Below are 20518 nucleotides of genomic sequence, written 5' to 3' on the forward strand. Positions count from 1 at the left end.
CACATCAGACGTCCAAAGTCCGACCTTTTTAAATTCAATTCAAAGTCCTCAGGTATGAGAGACAAAGCCGGACAAGGGGTCCATTCTGGTTTCCGCTTCTCCCCGCACTGTTACGGTTTAAACAAGAATAATTGGGTATCCTTAACCAAAAAATGTGCATATTTTAGAAGACAGCAGCTAATCCGGTAAATAACAAGCCACGGCTGGAAGATGAAAGCGGTTGCATCGTGGTTTAAAGTGTTACCGGCATACAAACAGATAAAAGCAATCAGACTTTTGACCCGTATAGCGAAACGGATACCAAAGACGGGTGGGTTGGGGGGTGTGTGTGAATCAGCGCGCATCTTCACCGATAAAGGGGTGTGACGTGACATTTTAGTACATGGAACGCCTTCATCTTGTTTATAGCGCACAGCAGCAAGTCTGTTTTATCCGTTATTCTGCCACTTCCTTTCCGTGGTTCGCTTTTTCATGCTTCAGCCTTAAACATTCTGCTTCGCCCGAGTGTCTTTTATGTGAGAGCGTCTGTCAAGTGCACTCGGATTTAAAGCCGCCACGAGCGGAGCATCGACACAAAAACCTGCTGTACTCCATCCAACGAGCTTGTCACAGCAAGGGAAGACCACCGATGTTGCTTCTGTTAGCCCTCACGGTCGCTGCTCCGTCGCGAGCTCAACGACAAGGTAAAGAGCTTGTTTCACTGTCCTTGCACTCTTTCACGTCGGTCACAGTCTTAATGGGGTGCCTTCACTTCCACTTTTATTAGCTTCTCATTATGTAGAAGACAATATTGATCCGTAAGGCGAGTATGTGGTGTCACATGCATACGTAACTTAAATAAATAAATACAAACTACGAACGAAAGAAGGATGCGAGTTCCTGCTCTAAATCTATATGATTAATCATTTATTAAAATTTCACAAAGCCTATCGAGCCAAGGTTTGTAAATGACTCGAAATGCCATGGCACTTGATACGCAATACGGAAAACACTGGGAGACTACGATTAGAATTAAGCATGAAGATAACTGAATGTGAAAGGTATTGTGCTGAGTAAAGTGTAATTAAGTGAGGAAAGAATCTTCAGAAGTTCTTCCAGTCACAATGCACTCCTTGCGAGTTACGTTCAACAGTATTGATGCGGAGCAATGGCTGGTTTAGATTTCTCTCTCGGCGATATCTTTATCGTCTGTCAGCGGAAAATCACCTAAAATATATACTTCTGAGAAATACTGAAAGTTTACGAAACTATAATGGCCCGCGACTACTATTTGACTGTTATCCAAATATGTTTTTTTTTCCGCTTTAAGTATTGCATTCAGTTATTGGTGTATAAATGGCATAAACCGATTTATTATTAATTTAATCCCGTTCAGGTTTTAATGAGGCTAAAAATGTCCCGACATCGCAACAGGCACTCACTCCAAGGCAGATGAAATAGAGCCCAGGCAGTAAAGCGGGGTCTTCGGCTTATTGGAGGCGCTTAAATAACAGCCTGTGTGTTAATGTGTTGTGCTGTACAGTCCAGGATTTAACAAGGAGGCTCACCTGCAGCGCAAACGTCGTAGGAACTGCTTTCTCAGAAAACAAATGTGGTCAGGGAATTTGAGTAGAAAAAAATAAACAAAACGTGATTTAAATAAGTATCTTTATATATAATACTCTATACCGTGGCTGTCCGTTTCTCTGTCCAGGATTTTAAATAACCCGTAGCTCGCAAACCGTTTGAACTATTGACCTGAAATTTGATATTCATATACAACGTGTCGTCTACTGTCCGCTTTCGGGGTAATGATTGACCTCCAAGGTTATTCCTCTTTTAATTTTTATTTTATTGTATTGTAAAATCAACTCTCGGAAGCGGCCAGCAGGGTAGCCATGAGACGCATGCGTACGGGCGTCGTTCTCATTCCCAATCACCTTCGCCGTCATTTCCTCTACCTCTTCATATCTTAAATCATTCCGAAGTCTTTGATCTGCCTCAAGTGCCAGCTAAAAACTAAAGAAACATACTAAGCAATTGCAACACAAACACTGACTTAATCAGTTTTAACACGAAAAGACGCCGACGAAAGAGAAGAAGCGGGCTGCTAGGGAGGAGAACAGAAGAGCAGCTCAGGAAGCAGCAAGCGCATCAACCTCTGAGCAAACGAATGGTAAACGTACAGAGAAAGAGGATGAAGACTAGGAATGATCAAGTCAAGTGTATTCAATGCAAGGCGCCGTTATATTATAAAGAGGAAAACGAATTATTGTTCTTGTTTTTGGGTCAGCCTAAACTGGTTGTTTAACTGCACTTTAGGGTCCGTTACTGGCTTCTGCTGTATCTCGTACATTGTAAAAAAAAAAAAAAACCTGTCAGCTGTGGTTGCCAGAATTTGGCCATAAAAAATGGCGACAACAGTTTTGGGATTATAATATTAAGTTTTTGAAGCTGGATATTGCAAAGTAAAGAATGTTGTTTGTTTGTAGCACATTACAATAGAAATTAAGATTTTATCATAAATTAAAATTTAGTTTGTAAAAACTACTTAGCACTTAACTAAACCATTAAAATGTTGTCAGAAGCACAGAACAGTTCACTGGTTTAATCAGTATAATAACAGAGATTAATAACAAAAACTTTTTTTTGGTCTAAAATCCATTATTTTGAATAAACACCATTTTGCTTGTCTACTTTCACTTACATTTACTTTGCAGTATTTCAGCTTTGGCCGGACACAAAGTCTGCCCTAATTACCCAACTGTACATGGACCCCATCACCCTGTGATTCATTGATTGATTGATTGCCATTTCACTTAACATACTGAAAAGAAGTCAACATTTAATGAAATTATGGAATGAGTTGTGGAGGAGAAAAGTTAGCTTTTGTGGTGTATGGTGTGCCGCAGGTTTGCCAGTTTATCGAAAACAATAAATCATAAATCAGCTTCCATAACCTCAAAAAAACGTCAGCACTCAGGAGAAAAGAAGAAGTTGACGGTTGAAAGATGCAGCAGGGATATCCCACCTCCAAGCTAAATCCATCCATCCATTATCCAACCCGCTATATCCAAACTACAGGGTCACGGGGGGTCTGATGGAGCCAACCCCTCCAAGCTAAATACAAAATAAATTACGACCAGTCCATTAAATATGACAGCATCACTTTAGCAGGTGTACTAAAAGTAAAGCGCCTCTGGAAGGAAGAAAAATCCTTGTAGTGCATAAGCTGGGTATTGTCTGAGTTTCAATTTTGGCTAATTAGGAAGGGAAGGAGAAAATGGGAGTTGAGGGGAATTGCACAGATTGTACCTTGTTGAACGCTTTGAGGGAATCATATTGAAATTATTTGTTTAAACAGTACATGGGTGCCTTAAAATATTCCTGGCCTCATTATAACAGAAGAATGGAAGTATAAAAATGTGGTGGCGCAGTGCTAGTGCTGGTGCCTACTAGTAAGGGGAACAGGGTTCATATCCCTGCATGGAGCGTGCATGTTCTCCTGGTGCCAAAGTTCAAAGACATGCAGGTTAGGTGCTCGCTAATTTGGCCCCGGTGTGTTTCAGTGTGTGTTCACCCTGTGATGAACTGGCACCCAGTCCATGGGATTGTTCCTACCTTGTGCCGTCAGCTGGCTGGGATAGGCTCCAGTGACCCTGCATAGGATTAAGCCGGGTTGGAAAATTGTATAGTTTATGTGTGTGTTTGTGTGTACATACTGTATATATGTGTAGAAATCATCATTTTGTAATTTTGAATGTGTCAATTGCATCATAAATGTTGTAAGTTGCCCTTGAAAAAAGTTGTCAGACAAATGAGTACATGTAAATGAAATGAATGAACGTGTCTATTTATCAATTGTTTTTGTGAATTATTGTTAAGTGCTGTGCAGGATGAAAAACGGAGGGAGTAAAGGCTGAGAACCCACAGCCTGAGGGTCGTTACATCATTCGTCCTTTCTTTTATAAAAAAGAGTGGCACGTGTTTACTGTGTCGTGGGAAAAAAGAACAAAAAAACAAAACACAAGTGTCCAGTGCAGGTGACAGGGCAGACTTGTCACCCGTGACTCGGAATTGGATTCATCAAGTTTGACATACACATACACTAGTTTATATACACATACACATGTACATATATATATATATATATATATATATATATATATATATATCCATCCATCCATCCATTTTCCAACCCGCTGAATCCGAACACAGGGTCACGGGGGTCTGCTGGAGCCAATCCCAGCCAACACAGGGCACAAGGCAGGAACCAATCCCGGTCAGGGTGCCAGCCCACCGCAGATATATATATATATATATATATATATATATATATATATATATATATATATATATATATATATATATATATATATATATATACACACATACATACATGTATGTGTGTATATGGCGCTAGCCAGTCCCCGCGGTTTAGCCCGTGTAATAGTGAAACAAGACAGCGAGGAGGGCCCGCCCAGCTTCTGACGTCACTCTTCCCCCTCCCCTCGGCCCACAGACTCTGTCACGGATTAGCACAAAATATATCTCTCCTGCAAGTGAACTATGATTCTTAGCGCAATAAGAGAAGTCACAAAATCAACTGGAATATTCTAGCAAATTATAGAAAAAAAGATCTAAATCTGTTAATTAGTTCTCTCGTTCGCTAGCTAAGCGGCTGTAAAGTTAAGCCCCGAGGTAGACGCGTAAGTGAGGAGGACACCGCAGCCCGATGAGTCTCTCTTGGATTCGCGTTAATAAATCGGTACCACAAGCAAACTATGATACTTAGCGCGATGAGAGATGTCGCAAAATCAACGGAATGTTCAAACAAGTTATAGAAAAAAAACCCGATCTAAATCCGTTAAGTAGTTCTCTCGTGAAAAGTGGACAGACATACAAACGGGTCTAAAAAACTATAATAAATTTCGCGCTTGGACCACGACATTTTTAAAACCGTTTCTTAGCGAGCACCTATGGGCCAATTGTAACCTCCATTCCAAAATTTCAAGTCCCAAGTCCTCATGGTTCGGGAGATTTTGTGATGAGTGAGTCGGTGGTATTTGGCTTTTGCACATAGAGATTTAGAAATATTTCTATTTTTTCTAAAGCTATAAATGCGTAACTCTTTTTTTTTGTTGTTGTTTTCCTATTATGTTCCCTTTTTCCTGTATAGTTTGCTCCCTTCGTTTAACCCTAATAGTGACAATTGACACCCGGGATGATCAAAGCAGCAACAACTTCAGTGTCAGACAAATTAGTAAATAATTAAAAAACCAGAACACCTGGACAAGCAAATTGTGCTTAAAAATACCGTTAATATCTTAAAAAAACTACATATTTCTCATATAAATGCTTATTATATTTTAATAAAAATATACCAAATTTAGTTTGCAATTTCTACATTGACTCCAAAACACAGAAACTGGGAAATAACGACTCGCTTAATTAGGCCAAGAGTCCAATGAAAAACCTGTAGCCACAGGGGGTCCCCAGGGTCGAGTTTGGGAATCACTGCTCTAAAGTGTTCAGGACCACAAGTTTTAACTCCGGCTGTTGGCCTTCTTTTCTTTTTCATGGGTGGAGGTTGAATTGAATTTAGTTTTGTGTTACTTGTGTACTAAATGGACGGCAGTGAAACCTCCCCCACGGAGGCCAATACTAGAATGGGTAGGGTGAAACCTTGTGCACTGCGGTGGGCTGGTGCCCTGTCCGGGGTTTGTTCCTGCCTAGTACCCTGTGTTGGCTGGGATTGGCTCCAGCAGGCCCCGTGACCCTGTGTTAGGATATAGTGGGTTGGATAATGGATGAGTGGATGAATGGAGACCTTATGCAACCTCCTAGTTTTCCAACCCCTGCAGAAATGAATATTTGGACTGGTAAAATAGGTGGACTTAACCCGATTGTTGAAGTTGGCAAAAGCCTGTTCAGCAAAAGGAAAAATGACGCTGGGTGAGCACTTCCCCAGCAGTCAATGTTTGGAAGTGTCTCCCAAGAAACTGGGGAATATTTTCTAGGACAAGTCCCTGACCGCAGTTTCGCCACCCTTAGTAAGCAAATAGTGAATCATATAAAACTCCAACTCCTGGAAGGCATACGTGACAAATGATTTCGAAAGGTAAGGATTCCAGCATCTGACTGTGAATCACAAGTACAATTTCATCGACCCAGAAACTGGAGTCCACACACGGACGATCGAGAGACTTTGGGGCAGCGCCAAATAGCAAAACAAGAGGGAGAGAAGGACTAGGCAAGAAATGATTGAATCGTACTTGACGGAATTCATGTTCCGCAAAAAATCAGCAGACAATATCTAACCCTAACCCTAACACAATAGCTAGATATTGGTCTCAAAATTGAAACATAATAATAAGTTCTAATTGTACGTATGTTTTTCCAATTTCTGTAAATTTCCATACATTTTTTATCCCAATAATTATGTTATGAATTCATCCTTTGTCATGCTGTCCTTTTAGTACACAATTACCTTTGATTGTGTGGAATGTTAAGTGCTTTTAATAAATTCAATAAAAAATAACAAATAAAATAGTGTTTAGGACCACAATGAGGGGTTTGCAAAAAGCAAAGCTCCACAATCTAAGCCAAGACCTTCTTCTCTCTTTTTTTATTTTATTGATTTATTTGCTTATTGTAGCAGGCAGTGGCCCTAGAGCTTTGAGACAGAATCTGGGCTTGGCCACAAGCATCCGTGCGGACTTTGCATGTTCTCCCCATGTCTATGTATGTTTTCTGAATGGTGCGACCCAAACCCCCCACAGCATGTGGATGTTACAGTAATGGTCGACACCAACCTGGCCCCATAGGAATGGGTGTGAGAAGGTGCAGGACAATGCGCTGTGAGAATCTGGCATCCTGTCCTGATTTTGTTCCTGCCATGCACTCGCCAGAACTGGGCTAAGTTGGTTTGGTTACGGGTGGATAAAGACTGCACTCTGAACTTTATCTTTTCCTCCAGTTAGCGACATTGAGTTTCTCTCACTGCCCCATCAGACGACGACAATTTATGGAGTCCTTGGAGACAACATCACACTAAGCTGCTCATTCCGCCGCCACGGAGAATGGTTTCGGGCTTACTGGTATGAGAATGACACCGTGAACCGGGAGGTGAAGCCCATCTGCTCCATTACAGACTCCGACAGGAACAGCAGCACCTGCACCTTGTCATTTTCTCTTCACAACATCAGCTTGGCTCAGTCTGGCAGATCCTATAAATGTGTGGTGGAGAACGTTGAGGAGCAGCCACCCAAACTGTGGACGGACCAGTCGCAGACTTTCTACGTTCGAGGTATGGTACCACTAACACATGAGAGCTGCCGTTTTGGTTCATTTCCAGCTGTGTTGTTAGAGACCACCTTGCACCTTTGCCTCTTTGATTTTCAATTGGGGACAAAATGTTCAAGCTAATTAGTGTTCTATGGAAATGTGTTCATTTTGTTTCTATTTTTGGGACTCTAATTAGAATCAGTGGGCGAAAAAGCATTTCCTTTTAATAAATGTGCTAATTTGAACTTTTAAGGTTGGCATCACTTTTTCCGTCCTATGCATGCCTAAATTGCAGAAAACCAAAAATGTTTTAGGGTAAGGAGGTGGATTTCTATTGAGTGAATGTTCAATTATTGTCAAGATATGAATAATCCTTTAACCACAACTACATATCAAGTCATCCGAGGTGTTGACTCGCCTGATAATTCGACTTCCTTGTCACTTAGAATGTCAGCTCAGCTCTTTACTGTTCCATTGTGATGGTCTCACTGGTTGACAAACAAGACAAAAGGTGACTTGTCACAAAATGTGTTCATAAGTGAGACACCCAGCAGATATCAGAAATACTGAGAATTGATTAACTCAAGAGGAGGAAGCACTGCCATCCTGCATAACTGCAAGCACATTGCAATTTGCAAAGTCTACAAGTGCGGGTTTTCTGGATCTGACAGTATTTGGAAATGTACAGTATCCTGCTGCACAGTGAAGATATGAAAGGCACTATTTGATAGATAGATAGATAGATAGATAGATAGATAGATAGATAGATAGATAGATAGATAGATAGGAAAGGCACTATAAAACATATAAATAATCCTATTTTGTGTAAAAATTGATCTATTTGTATGGAATGATTACAATAAAATTAATAAAATATAAAAAAAAAACAAAAAAAAAAATGTAAATAGTGTGGACACCAGGCGTAGCTCCAGCTCCCCAAACACCCAACACAGACAGGCACGGACACAAGTTAAAAAGGGCAAAGAGTCTTTTATTGTGGGAAACTCTTCCTTATGAAGCGCTTCCCACAACCACAGCCACAAGTATAATGCAATTAGGACAATAAAGCAACTCTTTGTCTTCTTTTCTCTGTCTCGGTCACTCTTCCACTGTCTCCTTCACTCCTTCTGGCAGGCTTCGTCCAACGTCCACCCGACTCTGGTTCATCCATGTGAGACAGGCAGCTCCCTGGGAGTGCTTCTGGTGACATCACACGGCAACTCCAAAGCACTTCCAGGTGAGATGAAAACCCAATGAAATAGGGCTCCCCAGACACTGCAGCACACCCTGGTGGCACCCATGGAACCCAACAGAGCTGAGTCAAAGAATTCTACATCCATGCTGCCCTGTGGGAATCTGAGGCACAGCTGCAACCCAGGTCGAACAGAGCCCCTCCAAGCCCACCATTACCAATTCCACTGTGGACTTCTACATTTCCGTAACATGTTTTACATACAGACCACCTGAAACAAGATAGATAGATAGATGTGAAAGGCACTATATGATAGATAGATAGATAGATAGATAGATAGATAGATAGATAGATAGATAGATAGATAGATAGATAGATAGATAGATAGATAGATAGATAGATGTGAAAGGCACTATATGATAGCTAGATAGACAGATGTGAAAGGCACTATATGATAGATAGATAGATAGATAGATAGATAGATAGATAGATAGATAGATAGATAGATAGATAGATAGATAGATAGATAGATAGATAGATAGATGTGAAAGGTGCTATATAATAGATAGATACTGAAATACTGTATAAGAATTGGTTTAGGAAAAATACTGAGATGGTCAAGTAAATAATTTACCAGAAGAAAGATTGATGTAATATGCAAATAGAACTGAAGGATGACTAAGAGATGACTAAGAAATCAGCAGATGTCGTATAAATGAGAATGGACAGTTGTTAGTGGGTGGCACTGTGGCACAGTGGGTAGCACTGCTTTCTCACAGTTAGGAGACCCAGGTTCACTTCCCGAGTCCTCCCTGCGTGGAGTTTGCATGTTCTCCCCATGTCTGCGTGGGTTTCCTCCGGGTGCTCCGGTTTCCTCCCACAGTCCAAAGATATGCAGGTTAGGTGCATTGGCGATTCTAAATTGTCCCTAGTGTGTGCTTGGTGTGTGTGTGCATGTGTGTGTGTGTGTGTGTGTGCGTGTGTGTGTGTGTGTGTGTGTGTGTGTGCGTGCCCTGCTGTGGGCACCCTTCCTGGGGTTTGTTCCTGCCTTGCACCCTGTGTTGGCTGGGATTGGCTCCAGCAGACCACCTGTAGTTAGGATATAGCGGGTTGGATGATGGATGGATGGACAGTTGTTATATGCACAGAAATTTCAAGGGTGGGTAGCTCAACTCAAAGGTATAAGAAGAACCAGAATATAATATAATAGACTTTTATTTTATACAAGTCATTTGGGTGTAAACCAACGAACCAACCAGAGTAAATGTTTGCATTGATTGACACTGTATGTTAATTCAGTAGTTTATAAAATGAACCCGTATCCTTTGTTTCTCTGATCATTCTGCCCATGCTTTAACAGACTGCTTTTGAAGAATGCTCCCTCCAAGGCATTTTGCCGAGGAGTAATTAAAAGATATAGTGAACAGTTTTTCTCCTGCCTGATTACTGATTTGTCCTGTTAGAGGATTTTTCTTACTTTAATAAGATGTTAAAATTTGACCACAGTCTAGGCTCCAGTGTAACATCCACATTTCCATGACATCCAGTGCTTTCTCCTGCTTGGTTGTCGCTGGCTGACACTCCGAGCTGTAAAAGGCGACTGGTCAGATGATGGACTTTTACATTTTCACCCTGAGGTAGTTGGGCATTTAATGGTCACAGAGGACGCTGGTGACCTGGCGCCATTTTTACCAGGCAGCACTGACCAGCATATTTTTGGTATCCTGTAACAGAGAAGATACTGTGCAGTCAAAACATCAGACATTTTAATGCATAAATTAAAGGGAATTATTAAACAACTTATTTCAATTAATAGATTTTAAGCAATCTCAGCTCATTCATATTTGAAGTCCTTGACGTCTCTCTCTCTCATTTTTGCTGACAGCTGCTCCAAGCAGACCAACAATTTCATCTCAAGGAGGACAGGTGATGGGTTACAAACTCAACATCAGCTGTCTGGTGCACAGATTTTACCCTTCGAATATCTCAATGACCTGGCTCCTTAACCACCAGCCCATGATCGCAACAGGTTTGGAGGACGTGACTATGAACGCTGATGGCACATTTACGGCTGTCAGTCATCTCTCCTTCCTTCTCGCTGCTGAGCACCTAAGTGGCACGGTCACTTGTCAGGTTTCACATGAAGCCCTCCAGCAGCCCCTCAAGACAGATTTCCTTCTGGATGTTAAATGTAAGTGCAAAATAAACCATTCAAGCTTTACATTTTATAGCACAGGAATACAATGCAAGATGAAATGGTGCAGCTCAGGATAATCCAAAGCAGAGAAAGGCAGGTCTGTCGTGTAGGAATGGCCTCTTTTTTTCTACGCCCTCGCTATTTCTCAGGTCCTACAATGGTGAAATCCACATACTGATGAGAAACCTGACCATTTACAGGTGAGTGCCTGACACACACTGCAGTAACCTTTGTAATGGTAGCCAGAAACGTAGGCATCTTGAAATGCCAAGGAAAGGTTAAGGTACCATCCTGGTAACCCCTTTTAATCTCAACAGAAGAAACATGCGACAAATGGCTCAAAAAATAAAAAATATAAAAAACAGTGCAAGGCTTAATTTCACAAAGGCAAGCATTCAGGAGCTCTGTCTCTGACAGACAGATAATAAGATAAGATAAGAGAATCGTCCAGGAGTGGGCCGGCTTTCTAGGGCGGAGACAGGAAGGGGCGGGGTTTTCTCTTCACTCCTCCTTGGGAGTCTTTTCTTGGCTTTGGAGGAGGAAGGAGCGTCAGCACTCCCTGTCGTCCCGGGGTGGGACTCCTTAACTCCCAAGTGCCAGGACGGTGCTCCCCAGACATACGTGAAGAGACTGAGTCTGAACCAAACTCCAACTCTTCTGCCCCGCACCCCTGCCATAAACTGAACACAAAGTGTCTGAGTTAGCAAAGACTCTAGTAGCACCTGAGGCATTGCATCTCATGTAGCCGATAGAGCCCAGTGACAAGCGAAAGATTCACGCAAAACTGAACTTACAGCGTAACTCAGTGTCTCGCATTGCAAACACGATGCAAAATAAGTTGAGATTTCCGTGAAGAAAATGAGAGATTACAGTTTTTGGCTTTTAGTAAAGCTGAAAGAAAACCTTTTTGAAGACATGTCTTCACTTTGTCATTGTGGGTTATTGGAAGTAGACTGAAGGAAAATAATGGCAGATGTACTAATTGAAAATGAAATTGGCAACACAATAAAGTGTGCAGAAAGTGAAGGGGTCTCAGTACTTTACAAACCCACTGTGAAATCTGAAGAGCACAGCGCCATTCAGCTGTGAAAGGTGATATGTAATAAAACATGAGTGAGAAGTGATTGGTCCAACAAGAAAATCAGTTAGCAACACGAAATTGGCCCTAGTGTGTGTGTGCGTCCATGTGTGTGTGTTTGATGCGTGAGTGTACGTGTGTGCATCCGTGTGTGCATGTGTGTGTGTGTGGGTCTGTGTGTTTCATGTGCGTGTGCATGTGTGTGTGTATGTTCGATGCGTGAGTGTACGTGTGTGTGCATTCGTGTGTGCGTGTGTGTGTGCGTTTGATGTGTGTGTATGTGAGTGTTTTGACGTTGCAATGGACTGGCATCTAGTGCGGGGTTTGTTCCTGCTTTGTGCCCTATGCCACCTGGGAGAGGCTTCAGACCAACCCCAACCCCCCCCCCAAGACCCCCCCCCCCCCAACACCCCTGATCTGGAATGACTTTTCTTAGAAAATGACGAGACACGTTGAATATTTCATGAAAACATCATTAATTAATTTTGCTGAATATAAAGTCAACAGTAGAAATACACTTGTAAATTTCTAGATGGCAGGGACAGTTTGAAGAATTGCAGTTATGAAACCAAAGATGATACTTAACAAGTTTCTAAAAAATTGTATTTAAAATTTCAAATAGCTACCATTTTTTTCCAATCAATAAGCGCCTTCTGCGGTGGGTTGGCACCCTGCCCGGGATTGGTTCCTGCCTTGTGCCCTGTGTTGGCTGGGATTGGCTCCAGCAGACCCCCGTGACCCTGTGTTCGGATTCAGCGGGTTGGAAAATGGATGGATGGATAAGCACCTTGAGCATGAGAATTCAGTCAGTCAGTCAGTCATTATCCAACCTACTATATCCTAACACAGTGTCACGGTGGTCTGCTGGAGCCAGTCCCAGACAGCACAGGGTGCAAGGCAGGGACAAATCTTGGGCAAGGTACCAGCCCACCGTAGGGCAAACACACACACCAAGCACACACCAGGGACAATTTAGGATCGCCAATACACCTAACCTGCATGGCTTTCGACTATGGGAGGAACCCGGAGCACTCTGAGGAAACCCACGCAGACACGGGGAGAACATGCAATCTCCATGCAGGGAGGACCCAGGAAGCAAACCCAGGTCTCCTTACTGAGCATGAGAATTGCACTATATAAATAAAACATATTATTATTATTATTATTATTATTATCATCATGGGCATCGTAGTGGGGGGAAAAGGGGTAATAATTACCCAAGGCCCACTGGGAGGGAGGCTCGAAGCCTAGAATGAAAAGTTTGCTTTCAAGAGGATGGGGCCCACAGAGACTGCATGTGTATAGGGCTCAGAGTTCTGTGTAACACCCCTGATTATTATTACATTGATCACATTTCAGTAAAGGAGCTCTGATATTTGAAATTAGAGGGAGTTGAGTGTGGATGGACCAGACAAGCCTTGTGCTTCAGTTACTGAGCTACATTACTTGATTATTTGTTATATTTTTATAGTGCCATTCATAGTAAGTAAGTACTATGACAAGACAGAGCAAATGTCAAAGCAATGAATAAATGACATGGAGAATTTTTGTCCGTCTCTTTATACTGTTCCTTCAGCAGGTAAAGTGACTGAGGCATCACAGAGAAACAGCTGAGTGAATTGAAAGAGCAACCTTTAGCTTATAACCACTAGGGGGCAGCAATTTATGCAAAGTGAAATGCAAATCGCTGTCAAATTCTTTCTGAATTTCTGTAACAAGCTGAATCAGTGAATAAAAACATGAAAAAGAATACTTAAGACTTAACAAAAACAACCAAGAAACAGAAGATTAAAACAAGCAAAGGAAAAAAAACTCTGGCTGTAACACCACATTCAGGATGACAAATGAAGAGACAAACCGCGTCCTTCAGTACAAGTTACAGTACATTACTTGATAATATCAGTGTTGTTCTATCTTAACACCTTGAAATGATTTCAGTTCTATTATAAATCTAACCTGATTTTTAAATAAAAGTTGAATGATTTCTCATGTGACAGTTTCCACACATGGTGAGGAAGGATTGATCTTATATATATTGTCACACACGTGCGCATGGGAGGCAGCTAAAGGGCTCAAAAGAAGGTAATTCCATGCCAGGCCAGGGGGTGGCAGAGTGCATTAATCCTCTCTCTGATATCTCTGCAGACCCAACATGAGAAATCCCGCCTGGGTCTGATGACAGGGCAGACCCGGGAAGTGAACCCAGGTCTCTTTACTGTGAGGCAGCAGCACTAGCACTGCGCCACCATGCTGCCTCAATACAATACAATACAATACAATTAATTTTTGTATAGCCAAAAATCACACAAGACGTGCCGCAATGGGCTTTAACAGGCCCTGCCTCTTGACAGCCCCCCAGCCTTGACTCTCTAAGAAGACAAGGAAAAACTCCCAAAAAAACCTAGTAGGGAAAAAATGGGAGAAACCTTGGGAAAGGCAGTTCAAAGAGAGACCCCTTTCCAGGTAGGTTGGGCGCGCAGTGGGTGTCAAAAAGAAGGGGGTCAATACAATACAATACACAGAACAGAACAAATCCTCAATACAGTATAAAAATAAAAATTTTACAAGTACGGACCAGAATTTAACAGTAGATGATATCACATAATATGACTTGACTCGATGTCACTTCTCCTGACCTACTTTAAAACCCCGCAAACTACCTTCAGTTAATCAGTTCTGTTTTGGACTTGATGTGTGCACAACTTCTGCAGACAAAGCTCAAGTATCCGGGTGGCTTGTGGTGTAGCGGGTCCACAGCTCACGTCAAAAAGGCCATTTTTTAAAATAAATAATCGCCGGGGGCATGGTATGTGTGGCAGGAGTAGTTCCCGGGTGATGTGTGATGCGGATGGTTCACATTTAAGTGCACAGGTGAGGAGTCGTTTGTATGCATAATTGGTGCTGGGAGCTGCTAATTGCCACATCTGATCCACGTCCCCATAATAAATAGAAGCGCGAGGCAGCTAGGGAGGAGAGAAAGAAAAAGAAAAAAGTGAATGGAGGTTAAGAGAAGAGAAGAAGGCGGCAGGAAGCAGGCAGGATAAAGCCGGTGTGTTCAGGAGAGCGAAGAAGGCAGCTGAGCAGTGAGCCCTAGCGGGGTGTTTGGCCGACACCTAGGGCAGTCGGTAGTGGTCGCTCCTGCTGAGCATGTAGTTGGGGAGCAGGAGTGACTGGAAGAAGGATGGCTCGCGCGGGAGTCTGGAGGATTGGGAGGTGGATTCCCCAGTGTGAGCGTCCTGGTCACTGGGGAACCCAAGTCTCAGTCTGGGGAGAGCAGAACCGAAGGCAGTGATCGGGAAGCCTCCAGATCAGCAGGCAGAGCAGGTCAGCTGCAGCTGGGGTGACTCCCCTGGTGCATTGCCTGGATGGGAGAAGCAGGGGAGTCACCAGTAGAAGAAAGACACTGGGCTGATTTGTTTTTAAAAAGAACAGCTTCCAGCCATTGTTTTAACCCCGTTTTAAAAAGGATTTTTCTATTTATTGGATTTTTAACCTTCACTAGTTCACTTGTTTTATTGGATTATTTATTTAAAGATTTTGAGCTGCACTGCACTATTTATTTGGGACACTTTGTTTTTTGTTTGTTGGTTTTAATAAAAGCACTTTGCACTTTTGCACCATCATCACATGGCTGCCCCAAACCTTTTTTTGTGTGTCAAGGCTGATTTTTCCACAACATATATATTTTTTATTTAGATGGTCCGAGGCTCATTAGGATACTCCACCGAACTTCCAGTGAAGCAAACTTTCAAGAGATTCCTTCGAGCCCCATGAGAGTCATCGCCAATTCCTACTTTGAACTCAGATGTACAGCAGACAGCAATCCCAACTCCAGTATCTACTGGACAAGTGCCAGAGAGCAAGGACGGATTGATCAGGCCCATGGCAGGGAGCTGAGCTGGACTCACATCCAGGAGGCCCAGTCCAATGATTACTGGTGCTTGGCAGAGAATGCACATGGAAACGCCAGCAAGAGCGTCACCGTGGTGGTCCTACAACCAGGTAGGTATAATGCAATTGGTCAATAGACAGCCAGGCTCTATTATTAGTGCATTGCTATAACAATGGAAAGGGTTTCATTTTCTAAAATATTATTGGGATTGTTCTAACAGTTAAAATGACAAAGGGAGGAGTCCACCAGAAACGTCCAAGGCCTAGCAGCAGGAAAATAGGAGGCTTCAAGACCAGCTAGGCCTCAGTAGGGAGATGAAGCATTTAAATTCAACAAAATAGCACCACAAATACCAAAAAAAATTCAAATAAATCTCTCCAGAGAGAACAAAGACAAGTCCTTAAAGTATTAAAAAAGGATGTTTATTAACAAGAGCAAAACATGCAAAAGGCTTTAATGAGAGAAATAATTAAAAGTTGCCAAAGGCAATTCAGGAAAACAACCCCCTCCCTCCACACACACAGCCCCCCCCCCCCAAAAAAAAAAACAAATCAATAAGAGTATCCTCAATTCAGTTCCACATAAAGGAAAAAGCTGAAAACAAAAATCAAATCACAAAGAGCACAAGACTTACAATTCCACCAAACATCTGAGCACATTTGAAATGAACCGCACTGGACTTCAAATTCCAGCAAACCTTTAGAGGGCTGTGGGTGGGTCCCTTAATGGTGATGGCTGGGTGGCCCTGTATCTTGGGGATCCACCTACAAAATACCTGGAACAGCAGAGAAACGTGGAACACAAATAGATGCTAAATAATAATGAAATAAAATAGAAATAACGATTAAACAAATAATAAATTAACAGAAAAATAACAATGGAAAACAAGAAAATAATAAAGAAAATAGAAAAAAAATGTAAACATAAGGCAGGAGAGGAACCCTGGCTTGACCACGATATTAGCCAGCATTCACTTTGGACATGCTTACTGTTGTTGTTCATTTTGGTTTGGACCCCCTTTGGTAGATAGGTGGTCCTAGTTAAAGCTTTCACAACTCAATGCATATTTTTACTGGCTACATGTCTAAGACCCTCATGTGACTGAACTGGAGACATTCCAGGAAAAGGCTAATGGAATGGTAGCTCAATGGTTTAATTGATTGTCCAATCTTTCTCTTTAATGTCTCTTGTAAAATATTTATTACAGCAGTCAATGAAAGGTCATTGAGATAAGCAAACCGTTCAACACTTCAGTAAATCACAGAAAAGATATCAGTTAAATCTTAGTGTTTTCACACCCATGATGTTGTAGAGGTGGTGGTAAAGGAAACATTTTATAAATACACATATGAGAATAGAAAGTATGAAAACCTCAAATATAAATTAATTTGTCTGTGACCTTTCAACAAACACCACTGGCTTTAAAGGATTGTTTGTCCTGATAGAGTCCTACGTGACCCTATTCTCCTCTTTATACTCTTTATTATGTAGACCCTAACAAAATGTCTGACATCCCATACACTTACCACTTTTAGAAGTTGCTGCAGTACAGTACTTTCTCCATCCTTCCCTTCTATTTCTACTTTATAGCATCATGCAACTAGATAGACCGAAAGAGCAGGCAGGAGAGAGTTATATTTTTATTTAACTGCATATTATAGATAATATGCCCAAATTATAAGGAAGCAGAAAACAATGACTATTGATTACAAACCAATACAGCTTGATAATGCTAGATGTGTACATTTCAGGTGGTGCCATACAAAGTAATTACATTTGATTCTTCCTGGTCAGCTCATCATCTACACAGGACCAGATAGTTTGCCAGCCTTAATAAGGTTGCTGAAACAGAGCTGACTTCTCTTCATAGCAAGATGGCAAAAGAGACCGCCTGCCTTTATAGGTCTCCCTCTTTATTATTACTTTGCAGCTCCTCACACATACATACACACACACACACGTGAACACTTCCTGAGATCTCACACCAACAGCTCATGCACAAGCGCCTTTACAGTGTGGGTGTAACATTCACCAATGAAGCCACTCGTGCAATCTCAACCCACCAGACTAGTGCTATCTGTAGTGTCAAACAAACAAGCAAGAAAGGAAACAATTAAGCCATAAAACTTGCCCAGATGGGGCTTTCCTTATTGATGAAAATCTGGAGGTAAAAAAATGGTCGTGAGTCTTCAGCTGAGACTTGAAAGCTGAGACCGAAGGGGCATCTCTTATAGTAGCAGGCAGACTGTTCCATAGTTTAGGGGCCCTGTAACTAAAAGCTCGACCTCCCGCTGCCATTTTATTAATCTTTGGAATCATAAGCAGACCGGCATCTTGAGATCTTAACTCTTTGAGGGCGGATGTCGACTTTTGTCGAAAAACTCCGGGGTAGAGGACAGTAATCGGCTGTAAACGGTGACAAAACTTGCTGTTATGTTTTAGTTTGACTCTCTTTGCTAGACGGAAAGATAGTTTGATTGATTTGATCTCGGTTACCTGCACACACATGAGAAGCGAAGAGAAAACGACCTCTAAAATGGCATCGACCAATGTGAACATGCAAAGCAACATACTCTGTGGATGACATTTTGCCTATTTTGTCATTTGACTTGCCGGACTCCTATTTTGGTGAAAGTGATCTGGAGATGGAGATCGATTGTGGTGCTGAACACGCTCGCATAGCTGATGCGCCTGGGAGAACCACCACTTATGATGACAAGAGGGACAAACTAAGACTGTGTTTCACTGTGGCTGTCACCACCACATAAAGACAGCCAGGTATCCAGCCTGCTGCCCCGCACAGCCGGCAGAAACAGCGAACAGGCAGCGACAGCCGCCACAGAACAAAGCAACAGATGTTTGATGTTGATTTATGTGTGAAACCATGGTTTGGTGTGCTGAGTTGTTTGGGAAAATATTTTCAGCCCTCAAAGAGTGTATGTGCGCTCAGGTTTGTAAGTCGTGATTAGTTCAGATAAGTAAGCCGGACCTTGGCCTTAAAAGGAGGATTTTGAAATCTGCCCTAAACTCAACCAGGAGCCAGTGTAAGGATTTAAGAACTGGAGTTATGTGTTTTCTTGTTCTTGTAATAATCCATGCAGCAGCATTTTGGATTAACTGGAAGCTGTATAAAGAACAGTCTGAACATCCAGTGAACACCACATTGCAGTAGTCAGTCCTACCAGAAATACAGTAAATGCATGAATTAATTTCTCAGAATCCTGATGCTGGAGGCAGAACGTGTATGGGCTCCACTCCAGGTGACCCAACCAGTTTGCATCTTCTTCTCACACCACTTTTTCTCTTCAGATGGACTCAGCCCACTAAAGCTTTTGACTGTGGTTATTGTGGTGGTGACCCTCTTCCTAATCCTGCTGGCCATCTTCTTCTATGTCATCAATAACCGGAAGCAGACAGGTGAGTAGCAAAGGGCCTCCTTATCAGTCGCTGGCACCCACACTTCCTTTTTTCCGCTTAGCGGGCACCTCCTGCTTCCCACTGCATGTGGAGGACAGAAACTCCCTGCCCAGCACTGCATTTTTTTTCTGCCACACAGTCTGCTTGTGCTTTTCCTCTTTTCGTTGTTGCTGTCAGTTTTTAGAAAGTTCCCCCTTTTGAGGTTTTAGATACTTTTCACAGAACTGTGAGCTTCACTTCATATTTTTTCACTGTTTATTTGATCAGTTCAGATTACAAAAAGTGAAAGTTCTTGGTAAAGGGTGGAGTGTTCAAGAACGTCAGCCAAACTTGGGAAAGTCAGCTGTGGGGAATTCATAGCAAAAGGGGTGGCAAGTAATGGAGAAGTGCGTTCATTGGTGTGATGGTGATGGTTTCATTGGCACAGCTTGGTCTTCAGAGCCTCGACTTGATAACATGGTATACAGCAGATTCAGAAAGTATTCAGAACACTTTACTTTCTGCACACTTTATTATGATGTAGATTTCATTTTAAAAGGATACATTTACCATTTTTGCAAAACAATCTTCATTCAATATCCAATAATGACAAAGTGAAAACGTGTTTTTGGAAAGGTTTGCAAATATATTAAAAATCAAAAACTGAAATTTCACATTCATATAAGTATTCAGACCTTTGATTCAGTGATTTGTAGAAACCTCTTTGGCAGCAATCAAGTCTCTTAGGGTAAGTTTCTACAAGCTATGTACACCAGGAATTTGTGCAGTTTATGCACTTCTTCCTGGCAGATCCTCAGAAGTTAGATTGGATGGGGAGCATCTTTAAAATGGCACCTTCAGGTCTCTCTACAGATGTTTTATTGGGTTCAAGTCTGGGCTTTGGTTGGGCCAGTCAAGGACAGTCAGAGACTCGTCCTTAAGCTACTCCAGCATTGTCCTGGCTGTATCGGTCAGATCATTGTCAGGCTGGAAGGTCAATCATCGACCCTGTGAACTCTGCATCAGGTTTTCTTCAAGGACCTCTTTGTATTTGGTTTCTTTCATCCTTCAATCTCCCTGTCCCTGCACCCTCATAGCATGATGTTGCCACCACCATGCTTCACCATAGAGAGTGCCCGTTCTAGGATATTTTGTGCCCTAGACCAAGCTTAGTGCTATTCTGTAGCTAACCCATGTGGCTGGGTTATTCCCCCTTGTGATTTTCACCCTATTTGAATGTCTAATTCGCCTTAATGGTGGCATCAACCCTGACCATAGGGATGGTATTAGGCAGGTGATGATCAATTCGCCAGACATAATGCTAGGGGTTCTTCCCAAAGAGTTCAATTTTTACCTCATCAAATCTGAGAATCTTTATCCTCAGGGCCTCAAGTTCTTAAAATGCAATTTGGCAATGCAGGTGCCACATGAGCTGGATGGGCATCCCGACCAAGAGAGGGAGCAGACCTGGAAGGAAAGACCAGAAAGGGTGGACGG

The 20518-nt window shown here is 42.2% G+C and overlaps 1 protein-coding gene across 1 annotated transcript; it reads left to right on the plus strand.

Moving 5' to 3' along the window:
* Positions 1-439: 439 nt before the first annotated feature.
* Positions 440-19368, plus strand: LOC127529192 (tyrosine-protein phosphatase non-receptor type substrate 1-like). Its single transcript, XM_051932145.1, has 5 exons — positions 440-683; positions 6959-7288; positions 10344-10649; positions 15430-15735; positions 18935-19368. Exons 1-5 carry the CDS (start codon positions 629-631, stop codon positions 19048-19050), a joined length of 1113 nt encoding a protein of 370 aa, XP_051788105.1. The 5' UTR covers positions 440-628; the 3' UTR covers positions 19051-19368.
* Positions 19369-20518: the final 1150 nt, after the last annotated feature.

Source organism: Erpetoichthys calabaricus, chromosome 9 (genome assembly GCF_900747795.2).
Source record: "Erpetoichthys calabaricus chromosome 9, fErpCal1.3, whole genome shotgun sequence".
Taxonomy (NCBI): domain Eukaryota; kingdom Metazoa; phylum Chordata; class Cladistia; order Polypteriformes; family Polypteridae; genus Erpetoichthys; species Erpetoichthys calabaricus.

Bases quoted from the DNA above. Each gene is read 5' to 3' on its own strand.
- LOC127529192 (XM_051932145.1), top strand. From the start codon at position 629: ATGTTGCTTCTGTTAGCCCTCACGGTCGCTGCTCCGTCGCGAGCTCAA. The intron at 684-6,958 runs GTAAAGAGCTTG...CTTTTCCTCCAG, and splicing joins GTCGCGAGCTCAACGACAAG to TTAGCGACATTGAGTTTCTC. The intron at 7,289-10,343 runs GTATGGTACCAC...TTTTGCTGACAG, and splicing joins GCAGACTTTCTACGTTCGAG to CTGCTCCAAGCAGACCAACA.